Raw genomic sequence first — 23,603 nt, forward strand, 5'->3', positions numbered from 1 at the left:
ACAGAGCTATTACTTCATATTTTCCAGAGAAATCTGTTACTAAGAGTAGGGTTTCCTGCCTATTAATTGTCCTTTGATGGTGTTTTGCAGACCAGTCTGAGTTCTCTTTGATCTTAACTACTCCAAACCTACGACCTTGAATGGGAAGCCCTGTAGCTGTCTTAGCTATGCTTGATCCAGTGAGCTCTCTCAAGAGGTTGGGTTTATTCCCTAGAGCATGGTACCACACTTTTGCCTTCAGTCAACTCACGTCTTCAGTAAAATATGTTTGCCCTTATCTGCAAAAGGCTGTTTAGATGTTACTCTGATGTGTAGAGTGTAGAGTGTATCTGTCTTGCCTAGGATTGCAAGCTCTTGGCTCCCTGGGGAGATTACTTCTTTATATGTAGATGGTATCTACATGTTAAAGTATATAGCTAGGCTGTGGATAAACTGGTTGAACCACCAAACTGAGTGGAGCCTTATTTTTCTGAGAAAAGAGTTGAAAGGCCATTTTTTTTCCATTCAAAAAGAGTGGGCAAATATCTGAAACCTCAAAAATAGAAAAAAGATTGGGGGGGGAAAAATGTGTAACTGGTCTCACTGAACAACACTTTCAATTGTACACACCAGCAGAAAGTGTCAACATCATATGTCACTCTTCAGTTTTCCATTTCTGCAGTTGACAAATCAGAGAATGGGGCAACACTGCATCAACTCTGCTGTCACTGCAGTATTCTGGGCCTGTGAGCTGAGGCAGTAAAAAACCAAGCCAAAAATTTAGCTCCTGTTTAAGCAATGATTCTCCAAAATGCACATGTAGGTGAAACTGGAGTGGGAAATTACATGAACTCCTTGAATGTGCAGTTTGTGGATAGCACCACTGCAAAGTGTAAATACAATGGACTAGGTAAGATAAATCTGAATGTGTGGGTCTCAGCTGCATTCATAGCACAATGGGAAAGACTTGACAGAGTGATGAAGATGTAAGGAATGGAAGCTTGCAGAATGCAGCTGCTGTATGCTAGGTTACTTAGGCATTCTGAAGATAAAAATATGTCCTGTTTCTCCTGAATTTGTGATAAGAAGGATTATTCAAAGCTGCAACTGATTCATGGATAATGCAGAGGTAGTATATTTTCAGTAGAATGCAGAGAGAACTGGTTCATATGGATAGGTTATTAGGGGGCAACACACAAGATTTTCTTTCCAATTGAATAATCAAACATTTGCATTGCCCTCAAAATGTCTGACTTTTTCCAACAACAAAACATCAGATTCAGTGGACCACTGCTCTTGTGACTGTGCCTGGTTTATAGATCCAGGAAGTTGCGATCACTATGACAAATCTCACTGTTCTTTAGTATGAGATGTACTGTTTTCTCAAGAAAACATTAAATGGTTTATATAAAGTCAGTCTCACTCCAAGCCCTAACAAACAACACCAGAATTGCTCTTTGTTTGCATTGTTCCATGTCCATTTAGCCTTCTGGTGAATAGCAAGTGAAAGTTTTGTTCTACTGTGTTACAGCATGCTCAGTTGTAGTCCTACCTGGTGGGAACAGATGTACCTACTTCTCCTTCTTCAGAAATGCCTTGCAGGCCTTTGGGAGTTGAAATGGCCTATTATCTACCAAATAACAGATGTCTTCACAGATTAGCCTCTCTGAGTAAAAACACAGTGACGCCACACAAAAGATGATGATTAGCTAGTTGAATAACAATAGGCAAACTCCAATGCAGATGTACAGGAAACAAGGAAAAGATCAGACACTTATATTTCTATTTTCCTGCATTCATTATATACATTCATTTTTACAATGACATCTTAATGTTAAAGCTGCCATTACGCAGCTTTCTGTTTCCAAGCTTCTAACTTATGATTTTTTCAAATTAAAATAATGTATTAATATTCCCCTAATTACATGCTAATAAAAGACTTAATTCAGTTTGCATACAATTAATGCATTTATTGCAAAAGTATTCCATATGTTATTTTAACGTCTTTAAATATTTTTCAGTTAAAGATTTGCATTCCTAACTTCCAATATGAGTGAAATTGAAGAATGCTGCAGTGATAAATTCTGCAAGTCGTAATACACCTCTCTGCATATGGTCCAGCAAAAAACAGATTTTTTCACATAATTTGGAGGGAAATATATGAAGAATCAGACACATTTATCTACAGGACTTACCCTTCCTGATGGTTTGATTGTTTACCTGCAAAGACTCGAGTTCTGTTGTGATTTTGTTGATCAGAGTCTTCCTAAATGCAGAAAAATATAGACAAGGACTATATTGACCTTGAATATGGTAAAGGTTGCCTGATGCTTCACCTAATAAAACCATTTTGCTACCATTCAAAATGAAATTTTCAAACACAGAAAATTTCTGTTCAAATTTCAGTCTGTATTTTTTTCATTTCAGTAAAAATAATTTAGTCTCTGAGAAAAAAAACCCAAAACAAAACAGGAGGATGGGCAATCATGTTCCATGTTACAGTATCTTGTATTACTTTCTGGGACTTTCATATCACAGATCAGGAAATTGAAATCTATCAGGGAGAGAGGACGATGCAGGACAAAAAGTAAGAGGGATTTCTATAATGGAAGTCAAGGTTAAAGTTTTTTTCATTTTAGTAGAAAACTGTCAGATTCGACTGCATTCTGGTCTAAAAAATCCCTATGCCCATATGTTTCTTTAAGATTTGCAGTTCATCTGTCCTAGGATTTTGTCAGTAGGGAGTAGGCTTGAGACGGGGGGTACTATGGTTGTGCCCATTGCCTAGGTGGTTGACTCAGGTATTGAAATGATTGGGAATGGGCAGCACTGGGGTATGGTCTCTATACAGAAAAAAACTAGGAGTGGGGCAAATACTGACACAGAGAGAGGAGGAGCAGAGGGATGTGAGGAGTGGAAGGGACTTTTAAGAAGGGATAGAAGCAATATACAGGAGAGAAATGAACAGGATTCTGGCAAAAGAGACCAGACTAGCAGCAAGACAAGGTCAAGTGTTAGTAGGCAAAGGGTTAAAATATGGGTTCAGCACCTAGAGGCTCCAGTTCTCTGGAGGATTGTGTGGGTGTCAGTAGGGCTGTGTTATACAGTTTCTGAGTTGGGGTCTTTTTTATAGTTTTCCTTTTTTTTCTTTTTTAACTGTGTAAGTTACACTTAAAAGCCTGTTAAGGGTACGGAGCAAACAGAGCAAAGCTCTCTTAAATAAGGAGAGATTTCAGTCAACACTGTTCAGATGAATCAATATTTTATTTTATCATAGTAGTTCACTGTGTCACCTCTTCCTCCTGTAGCTGTACATCATTCAGATCCAGCTTTGAAACCAGAGTTATTAATTTCCTGGGGAGCACTTCTGCGGCTCTCATTATTGTGGCATCCGAGTACTTTACAAACATTAATGAATTTATCTTCACAATGTACCGATAAGGTGAGATGACATTATACACCAGGGAAAATGATGCACACAATCATAACGTCAACAAGGGACATTTAATTTAGATGCCCAGCTAGAGATATTCATCCCCAATTTTCCAGAAATAGCATTTGATCGCCCTTCCTTTGTTCTGAAGTTGCCTTTTGCTGAGTCCATCACAGTTGGAATAGTTCCACACTTCCACAGTTCAGAGCGCAGGTGTTCTCTGCTCTGCTCTAAGCAAACAAAGAAGATGCAATTAATGACCGCCTGCTCAGAGTTTGGGTTTTGTGACTTTCTTGGCATTAGGCACTGAGACAGAGAGAGAATCCAGTTCTCCAGGGCAGCTTTTGAGTGCCTTAGGCACAACCATTGTGGTTTTCCAAGCCCTTACCTCAGTCTTGTTGGACTGTCCAGTGCCATCAGTGGCGAGGCAGAGATACAGCAAACAGCAGGTTCCTTCTTGTTGTGACCTTGATTCTCTGAATGCGTGTGGTCAGTCCTTGCTCTTACCCTGAGTGAGGCTGGATAGTAAGCTAAATACCAAAGTATGTGAGTTTATTATTTGGATTGTCATAGTGTGTCCATACTGTAGCCAGCGCAGAGTTTTTGCACTACAGGGATAGAGGCACCAAAAGGACTCTCATTTCTGCATATTGATTCATATTGTCTGTAACTGTTGTGGCAATCTTAGCACACAGGATCAGGGACTCTTGTAGCAGAGAGAAGCTGCAGTTTTATTTGAAAACGATCCTTCATTATGTCCCTGGCTGGCCTCATTACTCAATTGTATGAGCTGATTTGGGGATGAGGTGAGAACCATGTCATATAATATACCCATAGCTGGGCATTTCCTGTCTTCCAGCCTTGCAGGACTGAACTCATGGCTCAGAAGTGCATTACACCCAAAAACGGCAACACATTTTCCCTGACTTTTTACAGCCTACAGAAGCAAAGCCGTGGTGCAATCAAGCAGGACATGGAGAAGGCAGTCTCTGTTTCCCTGGAAGACTTTTCTTTAGTAGGAAAAAAGAGGGATAGAAAGATAAAGAGATGGTTTTCAGATGCAAAATGGGCTAATAGGCTCTATTAGCTTTCACAGTGAGAGGGGAGTCTCACTGAAGTCTGTACCTGCAAAAATCCTGCTGTAATAATCCAGTGTCCACCTCTCCTGTGCTGTTCAGTACTTTACACAAGGCCATTCTTCACCATTTTCCTTCATCTGTTCATTTTCATATTCATTCGCGTTGTATTGGGAAAGAGTCACTGGAATTACTCTGGATTTGCACTGGACAACTCAGAACATGGTTTCACCCATCTCAGTTGCAATGTAACAAAAGAATATCTAACACCCCTAAAACTGTCCTCATCGCATTTTAGCTGAAGTGAGTTATTTAGGCAGATGTTTATGTATTAAATCCACCTATCAAACGTCCAGTCTTATTCTTTCCTTGCCTATGCTGTTTAGCTCTGCTAGGGAAAAAAAAAAAAAAAAAGAATGACCTTCTTGAAATGATGGCCTTTGCTTGCACTACTTTATGAATCCTGAGCCAGGTGCTGTGTCTGTACTGAAATCTCCTGTCAGAGTCAGTGGGTTTTGCCTGAGGAAGAACTTCACAGTTCTAGGCAGTAAATGAGAGTTTTCACTAACCTATTAAAATAAACTGTGTGTCTCAACATAATCTTACTTGACAGCATGACGTGTTTTCAGATGCTGCTATTTCAGATTTCCCATTTTCTTTCTTATACATTTCCTTCTGGCTTACTTGCACCTCTGTATAAGCAAGTGAACCTTTTGAGGGAGGGAAGATGAGTTCTTTAGCCAGTAGCAGTCTTGCTGGCTGCACAAAGTGAAAGGGAAAATAAGACACACAGTGATTGGCATGCTAAATCCTCTCTAAAGCTACAGACCTGTCATGTAGAGCTAAATCCCTGACAGTGCCAGGTTAGCATCTTGCCCTGTCATCTTACCCTAGCTCTCCTTCTTTTGCCTTCAGTCCCCATCTCCGAAGCCTGAAGTTGTAGATGTCACGTTGACACAGAGCAGGGCATTATTATTATTCAGAGTTGCGTAAAAAGTGAATTTACATTGAGTAAAACCAATAAACCATGCTGCTCTGACATTTAATTTTCTTGGAAACTCTTCCTATTGAATCAGACAGCACTACATGCATTTTCAAATGAAATGCAGTGTTTGCACTACAGTAACCTTGTATGGACAAGAATGAATAATTTGGAGCCTATTTCTGCCACCTTCCTCCAAACCTGAATTTTTATGGAGCCATATTTCTGTTTGATGCCATGTAAAATTTTCATTTTATTCCCACCTGCTGTCTCAAAATGATGTACAAAATATTCTTCTATAAATGGAGTTGCTGTTAATGACTGGGTCACTGGTTGGTAATCTCCTTTCTGAGGCCACTTCTTCTTTTGACATCAAACCCTGGGGCTGAAAGTTGAGGATAAATAAATGGTGTCTCTAGACATGGTTATAATAAACTCTCGGATGAAATGTCAAGTCTAAGCCAGTGTACTCTTCTACTTTCCAGTGTTATGTTGTTCAGCCCTCCAAAGCAGAGCAGTCATATTTCAGAGCGCACTTCATCTCCCTTCTCTTCTTACCATATTGAATGTCTGATTATAAAGGAGGTAGTAAATGGCTCTCTTAAAAAGAGGTTTAACCAGGGGGACGTAGGTCAAGACATCATCTTACTGTCTGTGCCATACGATTATGCATTTATGCATCCATCTATCCAAATCTGCCAGAGGTGTCTCTATTCTTAGAGCTGACGTTGTTATAATTTCATAGAAGAAGCTACTTCAGACAGACTTTGTCTTTGAAGTGATAGACTTCATTTCAAGATGAATGTGTGCTCTAAAATAGCCGAGCACAGGGAACTAGCAAACAGTTCAGTTGGGATTGCCCCTGAATTAATGCTTTGTTATGGGGGCAAGAGGATCTGGCAAAGCACATGAGGAGGTCTTAAAAAAACCCAACCTTTCATGTTTGTTTACTCAACTGATATTTTCGCTAAAAATATCATTATAAGCTGTGTTGGGTTTTCTCGGAATTTATGCTCTGTTAAAAAAACTAACAATATGTGTTACTATTAAATACATTAATGCACCATTGAAACTGAATGGTTAAGAATTCAAAAGATGGTTATGTTTTCCTACTATGCTTTTTTCAACTATAATAAAATGTTTCTTTCAATCTTAGGTACTTATATATGTCTATTATAACATGTCATTGTGAAATTAGATCCTTACGCTACACTTACATGTTATGATTTGAACTTGTTCAAAACATTCAATCCAAAACTGACATGGAAATATTCTTGAACATATATTTTGATGGGAAATTTGTTATGATTTTTTTTTTTACTGAAAAGAAAAAGGGAAAATGCCATATGTGTTTATTAATTTTTTTTCCTTTTTTCTTCTATTTTATTACCTTTTTTTACTGGTAGAGGCATGCTAGTATAAATAGGGAAGAAAAGACCAACAGAAAACATGGCCATCATCTGCTACATATAGACATAAACAAATGTGTGCAATTCAAAGTTGCAATAATGAATGTAGTGCTTTTTAATTTTTTTGGCAGCTGAGATAGCTATGTTCTCCTTAATTATGTGATCTTGTTCAATACAGTAGAATGGGCCACGACCAAAATATGCAGGCGAGGCATTCTGACCTGATTGAAAGCTTTTGGTCCTCACTCATGTTCAGTTTTCAGAAATGCTGGATCTGTGGACTGGGCTCAGCATCTTGAGGAGTTAGGAGAGTGCTGCATTGGCATCCTTCATTGGCAATTATTTCCTCTGTGCTTGATAAATTAGCTAAGGAGTTGAGAAACAAGGCGAAATGTGTGGGTCTTGGACTGGGATCTGCTGTACTTATCTGACATCAGGTCAGTGGAAATTCCCCTAGAGCTGGGCCAAAACTTAATTAGTCTATCTTGATCTTTTTCTTCTTGTATATCCCTCAATCTTTTATTTGTTTAGCTAGGTAATTGTGGTGTTCACTAAAGAGACTTTTGCAGTTAAAATGTTATACTGAGATGTTTCCATCTCTACTACAGATTTCCTTTAAAGTCATCTAGGGCCCGTGTGACAGTGTTTTCAGGACTGCAATACAAGTATGTTTGACAGCACAGCACTTGCTTTCATTTTTGAATACATAAGCATCTTTGTGAAACTGGTATTTTGGCCTTGATTTCAGACACACACAGCATGCATACTCCTCTTTGTTTACGGCTGATGCTTTCCATTCTTGAAAATTTGACCCAATCAATCAACCTTAGGAATACAGTACCATATTATAAGAGAGGGAAAATAGTACCTTCTGTTTTGCACTCTGTTTTTCCTCTCTACTTGAAATATTTGCATTTAATCAAGCTGAATAATGTGAAAAGCCTGATTTCAACTGCTTCACAAAGGTACACCCTTTTCCAACTCTGGGTTTATTACAGTGCAGGCAAAGCTATTTGCTTGCCTGTTCTTTACATTGTCTTTTTTGTTGTATATCCTACACAATAGGAACAAGGGAACAGTTTAACACAGCTGCAGAGAAGTTAACCCCTAAACCTTTAGATCTGGAGAAAAGCTCTGGGTGGGATTCCTTTTACAGATGTTGGCATCCTCATTTTTGGTGTTACGAGCTGAAATCAATTGACCTTCAGTCCTCTGAAAATCAATGGAGAGAAACAGCCCCACATAAGAAACGGGCCTTCACCTTCCAAGAGCAGTGGCATTTTAAACAGATCACAGACATCAGGCTTCAGAGGAGCCAATCTACTTGCTCTCTGCAGAGGGAGTTTAGGTGAGTAAATCAAATGTCAGCACCAACAGTGTGGACACCCTGAGGCAGGTGAGATGCCATGGGAGATCGTCTGGGGAAAACACACTATCACAAAAGTGATGTGGAAGTGGAGCTTGTTTCCACATCCATTCCCTGCTGTGTTTGAGAAGGAAGAACAAGATGTACTTTCTGTATTTTTCTAGAAGTTATGGAGATATCTTAACTAGCGTAGTTTTGTGTGCCAGGAAAGTCTTTTAGCAGGAGAGCTTCCAATGATTATAAAGTTTTCCTGTCAAAGAGCAGACAATTTGCACTGCTGAATGCTTCCTGGGTGTAGTGCAGCCTGTGAAATTTTCATCATGAGCTTGGAACGAATATTAAAAGATTTTCTTTGGTTTTGCTCTCATAAGGTCCACAACAAAAATTTTTAAAAACTACACAACTTACTCTTAACTTTATCATATTTCATTAAAAAAACCTGTCTTTCTTCAGTTAGTCAAAATAACATGTTTCAAGATGTGCAATAAAATTTCATCATCAAAGTTTCATATTCCCATATATTCATATATGTTGAGGGGATCACTTTCTGTGACAGAGAATATTGCTAGGTGTCCACAGGGATTTTTCACGAGTATTTATCATTGCATATTTTACATTCAACCATATACAAGTTTTAAAGTGCACACAAAAGTCTTCCCCTCTTCATCCCTAGCATGTATTAATGACCAAATTCTAATTCTCCCTACAGCTGCTAAGTCAGTTTGATCTTATCTGAGAAGATGTTATCTTCTCAGAGTGCTACAGAAATTAATGATGTAAAGGAAAGGCTTCTCCTTTTCTTGTTCTACAACTGGACAGACACACACACGCGCACACACAGAGTCATGTCTTTCCGCTACTGGGAACAAGAAGCAACCAGAACGATTGTTTAGACTTCTCTCCCACTGGAACTGCCTTAAAAATCTACCTTTTGCTAGTGGTAGATAATTAGAAACAAAGTCAAGAAATAGTCCAAGGCATTAGATAGCCAAAGGCAACAGCAGTTTTACTTGGCCTTTCCAGACTAAGTTCTTCCCCTGGCCATGGTGACCTACACATAAGGTTCTTCATGACCATCTATTTTTATGACAGTAAACCCCAACGGAGTAGGCCTTTCTTCCCTCTTCCTTTCATGAACATGCCCCAGGTCTGACATGTGAATAAAGGAAGATGATGAAGAATGAGTTATCTGTCAATGTCCTCCACTCACCACGCTAATGACAGTAGCCTAGAGTTGTTCATGGAAACACTGCCACAGCTGGGAGGAGGCCTGTGGGAACACAGTCGTTTGAACTGCTATGTTAGCAGAGATGGAGGATTGGGATTTCAATAGTTAATGATGAAGTAGGGAAACTGAGGAGAGGGAACAATTACTGACAGGGTTTCCTTGCATATTGACTCTGCTTTGTGTGTTTTTCTTGGTTTGTATTTATCGTTATGGTAATGGGCAGATATGGATTCAAACATCAATACAAGAAAAACCACAGTCAGGCTCAGACCTAGTGGGGATTGTAGGTGCTCTGCATCTGGATTCAGAGAAGAGAGGCTTTGGATGGGTTGGGGTTTTTTCTGGATGCTATAAGATTCTCTTCTTCTGAGTTCACGTCACCTAGGGTGCAAGTCTTGTATATAAAGAAAAGCATAGCAGTATATCTAGTTCAGTTCCTACCTGACCACTCCTTATGCACATATGACAGGCCTGCACAACACCAGCAAGACTGGTTCTGATCAGCTGTGATATCCTGAGGGTAGACCTTACTCTTTAGAGACCTTAGAAAAGCAAAGGGTGTACACTTTTGAGGATAATTGTGGAAGTAGATGTGAATTGTTCTTTCTTGGATTTGCAAAGAGAAATCTACTTCAAAAAGTGCTGAAAGATCTAAGTGGGCATAAATATAAAAAATGCTGCACTCAGGATGTTATGAAGAAAGATGGTAACAGTGGTTTGCGTGTTCCAAGCAGTGGAAAATAAATCACAGCAGCCAATGTGGCACATGTTGAACAAGAACACAGAATTTTTGCTTGGAGGAGTCTTATTGCTGCAAGTTAATCATCCTTTTATTAGCATGCCCTGAAGCTTTTTGGGATATAAATTTTCCAAAATAACATCTGGATCATGGAGTTAGGCCATTAAATTAAGAAATAAACTATGAGAACTTGAAAACACAAAGTTGTACTTGAGTCCTTTGTAGTCAAGAAGACTGCACCTGCTTCCTTTTAAGAGGCACACTGGAATATCCACTAAGTGAATAACCTGTGGGAAGCAGTGGATGGAGACCCTGCTGCTGGAATTTACACTGGATGGAGACCCTGCTGCTGGAATTTACACTGGGGCAGTAACTCCTGGGGCTAGTCCCATCTCTCTGAGTTGTAAGTGAGGAGCCTCTGCTGTTGCTGTCTTGTAGAAATTCATTGAACATCACAGGGCAATATGATATTTCAAGGACCAAGGCTGTGTTTTCTTGATAGGGGAGGCAAAAAAGATTGGAAATGGAAGTAGTTTTGGGTATGTCTGCTTTTTCTCTTTTGTTTTCTGCAGAATCAGAAATACTGGAGTTGAAAACTGTCTGTGATGTAGCTTTTTTTTCTTTCCAAAATGATCCATAGCAGATAGAAGGCACTGAGAATAACTTAATAATGTTCACGTGCTTCATGGGATGGGAATGGCATGTCTTTTGCCTGTCTCCTTTTTTCATTGCCATTCTTCAGCTTCTTTATTTCAGTCTCCTAGGTTTTGTTTGGCAGACAAAGAAAAAAAGTTCTTCATTGACTGTTAGCTTTGCCTCAATGTGCATCTTCTGTTTTCTCTATTTCTCTTTAATTTACGATGTGGTTGACATTTTTTTTCCCATCAGACATAATGTATGGCTGGGAGCTGTCAGCTCTTTTGGACTCCTTTGTCTTCCATTCATCATTATGTCTTCATTGTCCTCTTTAATTTAACTGTGATGTTGAGGGGATCGCTTACTGTGAAAGACAATATTGCTAGCTGTCCACAGGGATTTCATACATCTATTCATCATCCTGTGTAAGATAAACTGTATGTGAAATATTGTGCACTAAAAAGTGCAAAACTTTGAGTCCATTTCAGGCACCAGGTGCTTAACCAATATTTTCAAACACAGGTGGCTATGCATATGACACCTTTTCTGGATACAAATATCCACTAATTTAACTGTTGAAGATGCGTCTTTCAGACTTGAAATTGATTTGACTACAAACTTGCACTATACTACTTTGTTTCAGAGTTTATCTGTAGGTACATCAGTGTGAATACAATATAGAAGTAAAACAAAAGTCATAATTAGACCTTTATTTTCTGGTTTTCAGAGGAGAGACGGTGGATATTCAGAGCAATTGTGAATATACCCATTCACTTGGAGACCGAAATATGGATCTAGGAAATTAAGATTAAGAATCTCCAAGATCTGGTACATTTGTAACAGATAATTTCCTCAAATACTCAGAATAGCTTCAGGCATTAAAGTTCCACATGTTTCAAAATTAGTATTTTGGAGAGGTGTACTCCCAAAAAAGCTCAGGGAAGTGTTGAAGAATCGATTGAGGATTATAAAATGGGTACAAAACTCAGATACTCACATTAGATTTTTGCATTATTGAAGTTTAGCACACATTTTCCAAGTCAGTTTTTTTCCAAGACCATTTCTGTTTCTGCTCACTCTTCATATTTCTTTCCTTTTTTTTTTTTTTTTTTTTTTTTAAGTAACAGTTTGTGTATTTAAAACAGGTGGCGATACTCTGGTTTTACATTAATCTGCCCAAAGTCAGGAACTGGCTGTGTGTCTGCATTTTCCATCTGCATGTGCACAACTCTGCTAATCTGTTAGTGCCTAAAATTGCATACTCAAATACCTAAGAGAAAATGGCTTGGTGAACCAGAGTGCTCTCAGCTACCAGCTGCTATATCTGTAACCTTTCTTGATTGTGATAAATAAATGTATTTATCACAGAATATGTGAAAAAGTTTTTCATAAGATAAAGACTATAAAACTCGGATACTTGCAGGGAAAGAACTTTTGTATTAGGTGTGCCCGCAGGGCCATAAGAGGGTACCATGATGACTGGACATGGGTTGATACTCAGAAAAGAAATTTCCTCTGCAGCTATTGAAATGTCTGATCATGAGACTTTGCTTTGTCTTCTTAGATACAGAATATTAGATACAGAGATACAGAATATTTTCCATGATTGGAAGGTACTGAAATTAGTGTTGAAACTCTGGCAACTTGAGAAGCTGTTATGTACAACAGGTGTATATTTGTTATATAATCATAATAATTCAGCCCTTCATTGCTGTCTCTCAGAAAAGTCATGGTAGTAAGTGATTGGGTGATAAAAATGGCAGATGAAATTCCGTGATGATAATTGCAAAGTCATATCCACAGGCAAAAATTAGTCTAAGCTCTACATACCTGAGGATAGACTCCAGATGAGTTATTGTTGCTCAAGGATTTCTAGCAGGCACTCTTAGCTCAGCAGCAGTGACAAAGGAAGAGAGAATCATAGGCACAATTTGGAATGGAGTAGAAAAGGAATAGGAAATGTCACCGTGCAGTATGAAAATCCAGGATACACCCAAGTTTTGATGGCTGCATGTAGCTTTGTTCCTTACTCCTCAGATCTGAACTGGAAGGGATACTTATAGCTTAAAGCATGGCAATTGTCAGATATAAGGTGTATCTTCTTAATGAAAGAAGCAAAAAGACAAGAGTTTCTCAGCCTTAAAAAGAGATTCTAAATGATCTAATGAAAGACTAAAATTGCATGACGTGGAAGAGATAAATAAGGAATAATTATTCTCAAGTTAAAAAAATATGGCAGCTTAGGTACTGTATTCCACTCAGGGTTGCTGGAGATAGAGCAAGTTATGCCAGGGTGTAAAGATTACTTTGTATTTATGTTGTTTCACATATCATTTCCCTAATGTCCTGGCCATGTGCTCAAAAAGATAAATCTTCTAACTGAGGGCAACAGAAGAAGGTAGTTAAAGTGATAATCTTTGTTTCTTTTCCTATATGCACAGTAGTTCCTATTTCTTAGCACAGGGTAAAATGACATTAGGAGTCTTATCTAAATAAATGTATACACTAAAGCATACCACTTATTTTAACCACAACACCAGAATTTATAAGCAAATGCCATTATACATTACAGGTGGCATTAATACAGAGATGGAAGAGAAATACAAAAAAATTATGGTTCACAGATTCAAACTGTATCACATCACAGTTGCCAAGCATAATCCAAATTATACAAAGTCAATAATGTGGATTTAGGGTTGCAATTTCAGATTCACCCTTTTTTCCATTGTATTTTTATGACTTCATATGGGTCAGTGTTTGTAAATCCTGCTTTGACACAAAAGCAGAGTCCTTGGGTATATGGAATCTGTATTGTCAGTGGCTTATCTGGTTCTTGTCTTTTCCTGCATATATTTTTATTAATATCATAATGGATGCTAAGCATAGACTTCTTGTATATACATCTTTGAAGAGTGCTGTAATAGACTATATGATGTCTATTTGTACATACAGACTGAAGTTTTTGCTATGTCTGTTTTGTCATTTGGTAAACCTTAAGGAAAAAGAGGTAAACAGAAGTTCCTCAACAAGTTTTCATGATCAAATTATACATTAATCTAACTCTGATTCTAATTAAAAACTGTAAATTAATTCACAGGTGATTAATTTAGGAGAAACACCTTGCAAATACTGACATTTCTGCAAGTTACTCAGATGTTGTGAAGGTCCAGTTTTAAATGGAGAGGAAAGTGTGAGAGAATCCAAACACATGGCATTTGTGTACAGGAATTACTATGTGAAATAACTTAGCAAAATCCAAACATCTTTTGTTACATAGCACAGGCAAGAAAAGTCACGATCCTTTTGAGGCTTCCACGTAAAAGTTAAACATAGTTCTGTTTTCACAAACTCTGCAGCATTTATGCAGTTCAAAGGTGTTATTCTTTGTTTTGACTTGTTTGTCTTAACGTCTTCAAGACTGCATTTTAAATAAGCTCTGAAAGATTTATATAGGTGCATGTTAAAATGACTCAGAAATGTCCTCAGGAGTTCAGAAGATGAAAATATGTTGAACTGAAAACTAGAGGATACTACACACTATTTAATATTGAGCAGAGTCCTTTTAGGAGGATGATCTCAGTGTCCTGCCTTTGAATCTGTAGCAAATGCTTTCTTACGGAATCAAGAGTTTAAATACTGTGTAATCTTTGGGTGTTCAGTGAGACGTTACAGCAGTGCTTTGGGACTATATTTGCTTTTCACTTCTGATTTATGCATTTGTTTTCCTCACAATGTGAATAATTAATATCAGCATGATTGGGATTTATTTTTTCATAATATTTTTTAAACTGAGGTGAAAAAATATCCCCATCAAGTATTTGAAAATGGTATCTGAGAACACATAAAATGTTATTGGTTACTCCCCAAGTGGGCAAAGACAGGGAGGTAGGGTGGTCACATATTTTTGCCACATCACATTTTCAGACATGCAAGAATTATGAGATTCCCATCTACAGCAAGGTAGTTTGGTCTAGAAGAAACAGAAAATGTCTAAAGACATAGAAAAGTTTCTCCAGTTCCTGCAGTTCTAGTTGCAGCTCAGGCAACTGGTGGAGTATATCAGGAAGGGATATGACCTCCAACAGCTGACTAACATGAAGCTAAAAAATGCCAGGACAAAGCTGCCCTCTGTGCTACCATTTCAGCAGAGTTTGGCACCACTGAAATTTTGACTGGGAAAGGAGGGTGGACTTTCTCCTCATTGTACCTCTTGAGGGATGTGAAAAGGTGAGGCTCAGGAAGGAGATTCCAGCCCCATGTTCCCACCACAGCTGCCTGGTGGTGTCTGCACCTATCATTTTCTCCTCCAGTGAGGACCCTTTCTCCAAAGTAAAAAGACTGTTATGAGATTAATTTTATCAAGCCATAAGCACAAAATGAAAGTAATTTCAGTGTGTTTATTTTGTATGCTCTTGACAATTTATGCTCTTTTTGGCCATAGCTCTACCCTTCGGTTCTGTTTAATATCTTTAATATCTTTATTGATGATTTAGATGAGGGCATTGAGCCCACCATTAGCAAATTTGCAAGTGACACCAAGCTGAGGGGGAGTGTCGATCAGCTGGAAGGCAGGAGGGCTCTGCTGAGGGACCTGGACAGACTGGAGGGTTGGGCTGATTCCAGTGGGATGAGGTTCAACAAGGCCAAGTGCCGGGTCCTGCACTTTGGCCACAACAAGCCCATGCAGCGCTACAGGCTGGGCACAGAGTGGCTGGAGAGCAGCCAAGCAGAAAGAGACCTGGGAGTTTGGATTGACAGGAAGCTGAACATGAGCCAGGAGTGTGCCCAGGTGGCCAAGAAGGCCAATGACATCCTGGCCTGTATCAGGAACAGTGTGGCCAGCAGGAGCAGGGAAGTGATTCTGCCCCTGTACTCACTGATGGTGGGGCCAAACCTGGAGTACTGTGTCCAGTTCTGGGCCCCTCAGTTCAGGAAGGACATTGAGGTGCTGGAGCAGGTCCAGAGAAGAGCAATGATGCTGGTGAAGGGACTCAAGCACAAGTCCTATGAGGAGAAGCTGAGGGAGCTGGGGTTCAGCCTGGAGAAGAGGAGGCTCAGGGGAGACCTCATCACTCTCTACAACTACCTGAAGGGAGGTTGTAGCCAGGTGGGGGTTGGTCTCTTCTCCCAGGCAACTATCAGCAAGACAACAGGGCATAGTCTTAAACTGTGCCAGAGGAGGTTTAGGTTGGATATTAGGAAGAAATTCTTTACAGAGAGGGTAATCAGGGCTGCCCAGGAAAGTGGTGGATTCTCCGTCCCTGGAGGTTTTTAAGATGAGACTGGATGGGGCACTTGGTGCCGTGGTCTAGTAACTGCGGTGGTAGTGGATCAAGGGTTGGACTTGATGATCTCGGAGGTCCTTTCCAACCTGACTGATTCTATGATTCTATGATTTTATGATTCTATGATTCACTGTCAAGATATTGGAGAGCATGGCTTACACAAGCAAAGTACACTCAGGCAATTTCCCATTGCTTATCAATATCATTTTCCTGTGAAGCTTCATCTTACTTTGTAATCAACAGGTATAACAAGACAGCCTATATTTTGTAATAAATAATTTTCTTCTTCTCTTGATTTTTTCTTGACAGAATCATGAATAAACTGGCAGACCAGCAGGACCACATGATACCATGAAGAGAAGCTTACAGGTCCTCTGTTGCCAACTGTTTAGTAAGTAAATATTAATTTTTATTCTGTTAGAAAAGAACTATTCAAATCCTTACAGAAGATAGCAGTATTTATGCTGGGCACAATTCAAGAGAGTACTTAACCATGTGTCTTGCTTCAAGTACCTGGAGGAACCATATGGAAGTTAAATTATCCTGTTAATGGAAATATTTGGAAATGTATTAAAAAATGAGTTGAAGTATCATCTGATTTTGCAGAGTTTTGTAAAAGACTAAAATTGATTTGTTGTGCCTTGCAACTGTGAACACTTTCAGAAAAATGAGATATAGAAAGAGAGGATGGTGACTGGAAGAAATAATGCGATGGTTTTGTAATCATGTTTTTTGTCTAGTTCTCAGTGGACAAGAGGGATCCATCTCACTTGGCATGTCTGGTGGTGGTCACTCAATAAAAAGATCTGTGAGTGAGGGAATGGAGCTCTAGATTCACACAGACCTAAATTCTGTGTCACTTCCTGAGATGAAAGGATTTTTTATCTAGGTTTTGTCTTTCGGAAGAGTCCATCCAAGAGTCCAGCAAAAAGCCTCAGGTGAAATTTAGACTGTGTAGATGAGAACTGTCTCCCCTGTTCATGGAAGTAAGGCAAGGTTTTAGGTATATTGACACTGTTGGGACATTTCTGTAGACTGCCAGTTTCCAGTGTCAATATCAAAAGCAACAACTTTTCTTCAAAGTTTTAGAGAGAAAATAAATTAATTTTATATAAGTGTAATCACTTGCTGTCATGTTTTGCAAGGGAAATTGCTAATTTTCAGTGAAAATGCAAGAAAAAAGTTTTTTTAATGTTGTCTCTTCAATTCAGCAGAATTTCTTACTACATATTTTCATAGACAATTTCGTATGGATTTCTCTTATTCTGGTCCAAGCTAGGCAGAAACCACAAAATCATCCTTGTATGCGTGGAATGAGCAATACAAAGACTTTTAGTTTTATTGGCACGTGTGAAAATTAGGTCTAAGAAGTATTTTATGGACTGTTCTAGAAACCTTTTGCTTTGCTAGGTTGGCTGATGTTCCTGTTCTTATTTACAGCTTCTCCTATGACACAGGAGAAACAGAGCTGTATCTTCATGACTTTAGAGGGCAGACTCCAGAGGTGCATTCAAGGTTATTTTGTTTTCATGAGCATAAAGCTAGGCCAGATGTGCCTACAGGACCTGCCCAGCAGCACATCTTTGACTCCCAGATATTGGGTGCCTGGCTGGTGTGCAATGTGGGAAGAGCTCCTTAAGGAGGCTTATAACCAGAAACCCACTGACAGCAGTGGGGGCTGTGGTAGTTTTACAATAGCTAAGGACCAAGAATACTTTGCTTCATTTTGACATGTTTCTGCGTGTTGAAATGTGACTTAATTCTAAAATTATCTCAGTTGCTGGACCAACATTGTAATAAAATATGAAACTGAATTGTGTAAGTACATTTCTACCACCATTTAGGGAAAAGAAGGAAGTTATACTGTACATCCAGCCTATCACAATGTTGAGACTTTTTGTAACTATTTTTATTTTTTTTTTAATATTATTCTTCGTGGCTTGGCAGCATTCCCCATTGTTATCCCTGCTGTTTTAAACTGTTTCAGGGTAATATGTTGAAGAGCTGGGCAGTAAATAGAGGGACACTGAAAATAAAGAGGGAAAGACTGAGAAAACTATATATATAGTATGAATATGCAATGATATTGTGAACTCTGTGATGTAATTTGAAAAGGTGGATTCTGAACATACTAATTCTACTGACAGATAAACAAACTGCTTTATTTCTCTAAGTGCAGCAAAAATATGTAATAAATGTAGTTATCATTAACAAATGCAACAACTATATAACTATATAAGAGGTATTTTGGGCATTTAGAATGAGTGTTTTCACTGGTTGACTGGTTGGTTTATAAAAAGCCTGTGGCAAGATCCTCCAAGTTACTTAATCTCTGTTAAATCAGTTTTATTTTAGGTGCACTGAGGTGTGTTACCTAAGCTCACTTTTTCCCCAGTTACACCACAATGCTGAAAACAAACTCCAGAGAGTGCATTCTGTCCAAGGAAGAGGAAATTACTTTAATGTGTTTCCTGTAACTGTTCTTTATGCTATAAGAAGGGCCTGCAGCATGGTCTTCTGTGTTTCATTTGCACAAAAGGGGGAAAATTGCTGCTACTATATAGCGGAAAAAAAAAAAAAGCAAACCTTCAGAGAAAGTATCAAAAGAGGATATTCTACTTCAGGCTGATTCACCAATGTCCTTCACCTGCCTGCCTTCCTCATCTGCAACTGCAACAAGTGGGTCTGTGGTGCTGCCTCGAAAATGTGGCAGTGTTTTCATATTGTCTGCTGTGGTGCGAGTGATTAATCGAGGCTTAAGGCTACAGAGAGAAGTGCCCTATGTATGTATTCTTGTGAATACATACATAGGGCATATGTAAACATGCAAAAACACGCTGGAACAAAATGGTGGTTTTTGTAGAAACAGTGATCAGCTGGAGAGACAAAACTCTGTGTGTGCTCGTGAGTGTTCCTGTGGCTAAGAAATGTAGGAAGAAGCAGTTTCATCTCCAAACTGGTGTGTTGTTATGAGGCTTATCACATTTTTGCTCGAGTCTCAGCTGTGCTACTGTCGTGGCTACACTCATCTGTGTATTCGTTTCCACCTCTGTTCATCTGTGCTGTGTCTGTGCAGTGTCTGAGACAGTGGGACCCTTGTACTCATGAGGGCTGCCAGGCTTTGGGGCTGGAAGAAAAGACGTAAGTAGATATTGGTTTGTTTTACAGACAGTGGGATTTGTTAGCTGTATTTTTAAAAATTACACTCATTTATAAGTAAGATTTTGATTGTAGCTGCATCTTTTTTTGGTGAATTTTAGATGAGTTACGTAATCATTCTATTGCCATCCGTACTCTTTTGCTGTGCTTTCCAAAAAGAGCACATTCCACCCATTTATGCTGATCAAGAATAGCATGTGAAAATGGCACTAACAACAGCTCCCCTTTTGAATATGGCTGTAGCTGGCTTGAATCTGCTCCCAGTTGTCAAGAGACAGACTTTGTAAAAATTGTAGTGCTACATTTGGCCCCAGACAGGGGCTCTGGGCAATGCTACTTTACCTCTAGTCATTCATAATTTATGAATAAGTAATTAAATGTGTGATGTAACTATAAAGAAGTAGTGCTTTCAAACTGTATCTTCGAAGATTCTATTTAATCTGAAATCTCTTAAGACATTAAAAAAAAAAAACACATAAAAAGACTAAACCAAAAAATTTGGAAGAGGTTTCTTAGTAAGAGCTCTTTGAAGTCAGAAGCTATATTCAGCTGATGAGGACCAATTAAAGCAAAACATGTGTCCACAATTTGCTGCCATTTGTTCTAGACACATCTTTATGGATGAAGTTTGTTGCCTCTGTAATGATGAAGATGCAAATGCCTTACCCATGAGGCTGAGCGATCTCCATTTTTTATAAAGATCTAATGTGGTGATTTAAGCCCTACAGCATGAGCCACAATATGTCTGCATTTTCTGTAATAAAACATGCACACTATAATTTGCCATGCGTGCACTGTTCACTAATGGCTTCCAAGTTGCATATAAGCTGGAGAAAAATGTGGCGACAGGTAACTGGTGAAAGCTCTTGGCACACAATTTGTATACGGGACTTTCTTCTTCAGCCATTATTTTCCTGAGCAAATGGAAGGACTTTTATTACAGCACTAAGGTCTGTATGAGGACCTGTCACCGTAGCATCTGAAATAAACACCAATCTGGGTGTTTCTTCATGCCATTATCACTTAGTACATTCCCAAGTATCACTCTTTCATCTCTGAAACCTGGCACAATGCCCAGTAGTATCAATAGAAAGAGCTTCCTATCTGCAAGTGTGTACCACTCAGTGTGGTAAAATGAGCAAAAATGGTTGTGAGTGGCTGTGCCTTGTAACACAGGCTGTCACAAATCTGGTTTCCACTTGCTCCCCTTCCTCTGTTTTAACTGGCAGCTTGGCTGCCTTTCAGTTAAGTCTCTCGCAATGCAGTTCATCCTGTAGAAAGGGTGAGCACAAGCCAGCACTCCATTCAAATATGAAGTAAGTCTGAGGGCTCGTCCCTTTTTTCGTAAATATTTGATGAGCAACATGAGTTTGTCAAATTCCTATGTAAGAGAAGACCCAGTTCTCAGTGCCTTCTGAAAGGTGTTGAGCAGCACTATCTCCTAATGCTTCTTGCATCTAATAGGAACCCACACCCACTGACTCCTGTTTCTATTGCCAAGTGCTGTCTGTGAATAATTACGTGTTATTAATAAGATGGTATGCACTGATGGCTCGTCTATACAATTATACACGGCTCATTTAAAGCAAGTGAAGAGGCATGGTAACTACAAAAAAGACTACTGCCAGAAGCAGAGGAATAACCTGTTCTCTGCTCACGGTAGTAGATAAGACATGAAGAAATGGATTTATAGAGCAGGTAGTTTGACATTAGACATCAGGCAAGCATGCTTTAGCAGGTTAGGATATTGAAATGCTAGAACAGGCTAATCAGGAGGATTTAAGTCTGGCACGGAAGCACCGAATGGAAAAAAAAAACACCATCTCTCAAGGGAGACAGAGGTCATCTAGATGATTTCAAAAGCTCCCATCAAACCCTCCGATCCTGTGACCAGTAGGTACTGTGTCCTTAGTGCAAATGAGCCTGCTTGCTTCCACAGAGGGCTCTCAGCTTGCACAAGCCATGTATAATTAATCCGTGCACTAGAAACATAGAGCTGACGTGAGCTTAAAGGTACTTGGGATCACTTGATACAGATCAGCGGAGAGTGTCTGCCTATCATTCACAAGGACTCACAGAGAGAAAAGAAAACAATGTTTTTGTTGTGCGCTGTTAGACTAGTAGGTATAGCCTGAGCAAAGACAACAGCAGGGAGTGGTTATCCAGTAACAGATTCCATCTGGTTTGCTTAAAAATTAGAAAGGTAAACAGCCTCTGGCTATGCAGTGTATCGTGTACAGAGCTTTTTGGGATACTCACTGGGCTGAGGCATTTGTATTTGAGAGTCACATGGCTTGGTAACAGCCTGCCCATCGGGCAGCTCACAGCAAGCAGTCCATCAACACTTTCTTTTCCCAGAATTCAATTAAAGGTTGTTGCTTCGGTTTCTCAGCAAAAACTGCCTTCTTGAAAGAAGCTGCAACCTTCCATTTTGTGATCCTGTCCTGGAAAACAGACCTTTTTAAAGAGGGCTATAAAAGCAAACCAATGCACCTTGTAAAGAAACTAAATAGAATATGCATTTTCTTATCAGATGTAGGCTCCAGTGTCCTTGATGTGCCCTTTAGTGAGATTTCAGCTGCACGCACATACAAGAGAAAGGGTTCCTGCTTGCTGCCTAGATAAGCACAACTCAGTGAATCGGATGGCTGTTGTCATTCCAAACCTGAGATTGTTCCCATGAGTAGTTCTCAGTGTTTATTTTAAATTCGCTGGTTCCATGAACATTCATGCCCTTAAAGGCATTACGAGTTGATAGCATTTCACAGATAGCATGAACTCTCTTAACGAGTTTGAGGTACATCTGTTGGGGAAGTACATCTATTGCTCTGTTTTGCCAAGAGCAGATATAAATTTAGGACATAGCAACCCACTCAAACAACTAACATATTGTGAAAAGTTCTCCACTTTTCTTGCAGATTTGTTGAAACACAGAAAGATGTGGAATAGGCCTGGTGCTGTAGAATTTCAAGTCATGGTTTAAGTCCTTGACACTGAATTTGGGGTAAAAAGCCAACAGACAATTACATTATTATATTTGCTCTTTCTACTGGCAAACAAGCAATTCCTGCCTTTGCACATGTAATTTGATAGTCTGAGTATGTTCTTGGCATTAAGCACCTTCAAATTTATACTTATACTGGTACTTATTTGCACTAGAACCCTGTAGATTTTTCAAAATTAATGAGAACATGGATAACTTCACAGTGTTTATATTCATCAAGCATTCACCCCACCTGTGTGACATTCTGGTAACAATGTCCATGATCGTTATGCTAGAAAACCAAAAGATATCAAATAAATATATATATGTATGTTTATCCAAACTCAAAAATGCTGCAAGGATTTGGTTTTAAAATTCCTTACCGCCTTGTTAAAACAATAACCTCATATGTCAAAAATTAATCCACAATATTATTTCCAACTGATGTTGGGAATTATTTGAGTTTTGGACCTGAAGTGATCCCCATTGTACAACAGTGTGTCTATCTAATCTATTTTAGATTTGATGCTCTTTGCCTCACGCCTTGAGAGAGAGGTTTTAGGGGGAGAGTGAATAGGCAGCAGTACAAATGTGACTTTTCTCTATTTTCCCTTTCAACCATCTCTAATAGAAATGAAACTTCAGGAACAAAGACTTATCAGCTTGTGCAATTTCATGTGTGTGTCTTTGACACTCAGCATCGAGTGGAGGAAGAAGTGTTACTGATATGCAGGCAAGAGCCTAGCAACCATGAAATATTGGTCCTGCTGAGTTCAGTAGCAAAATTCCCATTGACTTTAGCAGGATTGGGATTTTATTCCCAGCCTTCATGTTCCCAACTTGCTTTGATATGTTGCAATATAAAACAAAAATATCCTGTCAAACATTTATTTCTTTCCCCAAAGCCTTCTTTTCTTCCCATCTGTGCCTAAGAGACATTGGTGTGGTTTTGACAATACTGCAAGCAAGCCCTACTCCAGCAAAGGCAGTTAAATATGTAAATTGAGTTCTTAGCCCCAGGCAGACTGTGCCTACAGCAGCCACTAGCCACAGGCTTCAATCACCATTGGACTGCATTCCAATAATTCAAAATAAGAAAATTTATATGTCAACATGCACGCTGGGGTCTGAAGTCCATGAACTATCCAATGCCTGTGACAGTGTTCCTGTGAGAAAGACAGAAAAATTGCTCTTAGATACTTAATATACATTGTTATCTGATATTACCCCATGTGTGAACTGCCATGAATGAGGACATGTACCACTGGTATCAGTAACAGCGATATTTATACTGAAATATATTAATTCTACTATATTTAAACATTTTC

The 23,603-nt window shown here is 39.1% G+C and overlaps 1 protein-coding gene across 3 annotated transcripts in view; it reads left to right on the top strand.

Annotated features, from left to right (window-relative positions):
* The window catches only part of TMEM108 (transmembrane protein 108), a 162,565-nt gene that overhangs the window by 59,743 nt on the left and 79,219 nt on the right, over nucleotides 1-23,603 (top strand). For all 3 annotated transcript variants that reach the window (XM_027748587.2, XM_039381564.1, XM_039381565.1), the window contains one exon: nucleotides 16,443-16,524. In XM_027748587.2, coding sequence (XP_027604388.1) covers nucleotides 16,485-16,524 — 40 coding nt within the window. In that variant the 5' untranslated portion in view covers nucleotides 16,443-16,484. The remainder of the gene's footprint in view (nucleotides 1-16,442; nucleotides 16,525-23,603) is intronic.

Source organism: Pipra filicauda, unplaced genomic scaffold (assembly GCF_003945595.2).
Source record: "Pipra filicauda isolate LSUMZ 115617 unplaced genomic scaffold, ASM394559v2 scaffold231_size1239837_pilon, whole genome shotgun sequence".
NCBI classification, from domain to species: Eukaryota; Metazoa; Chordata; class Aves; order Passeriformes; family Pipridae; genus Pipra; species Pipra filicauda.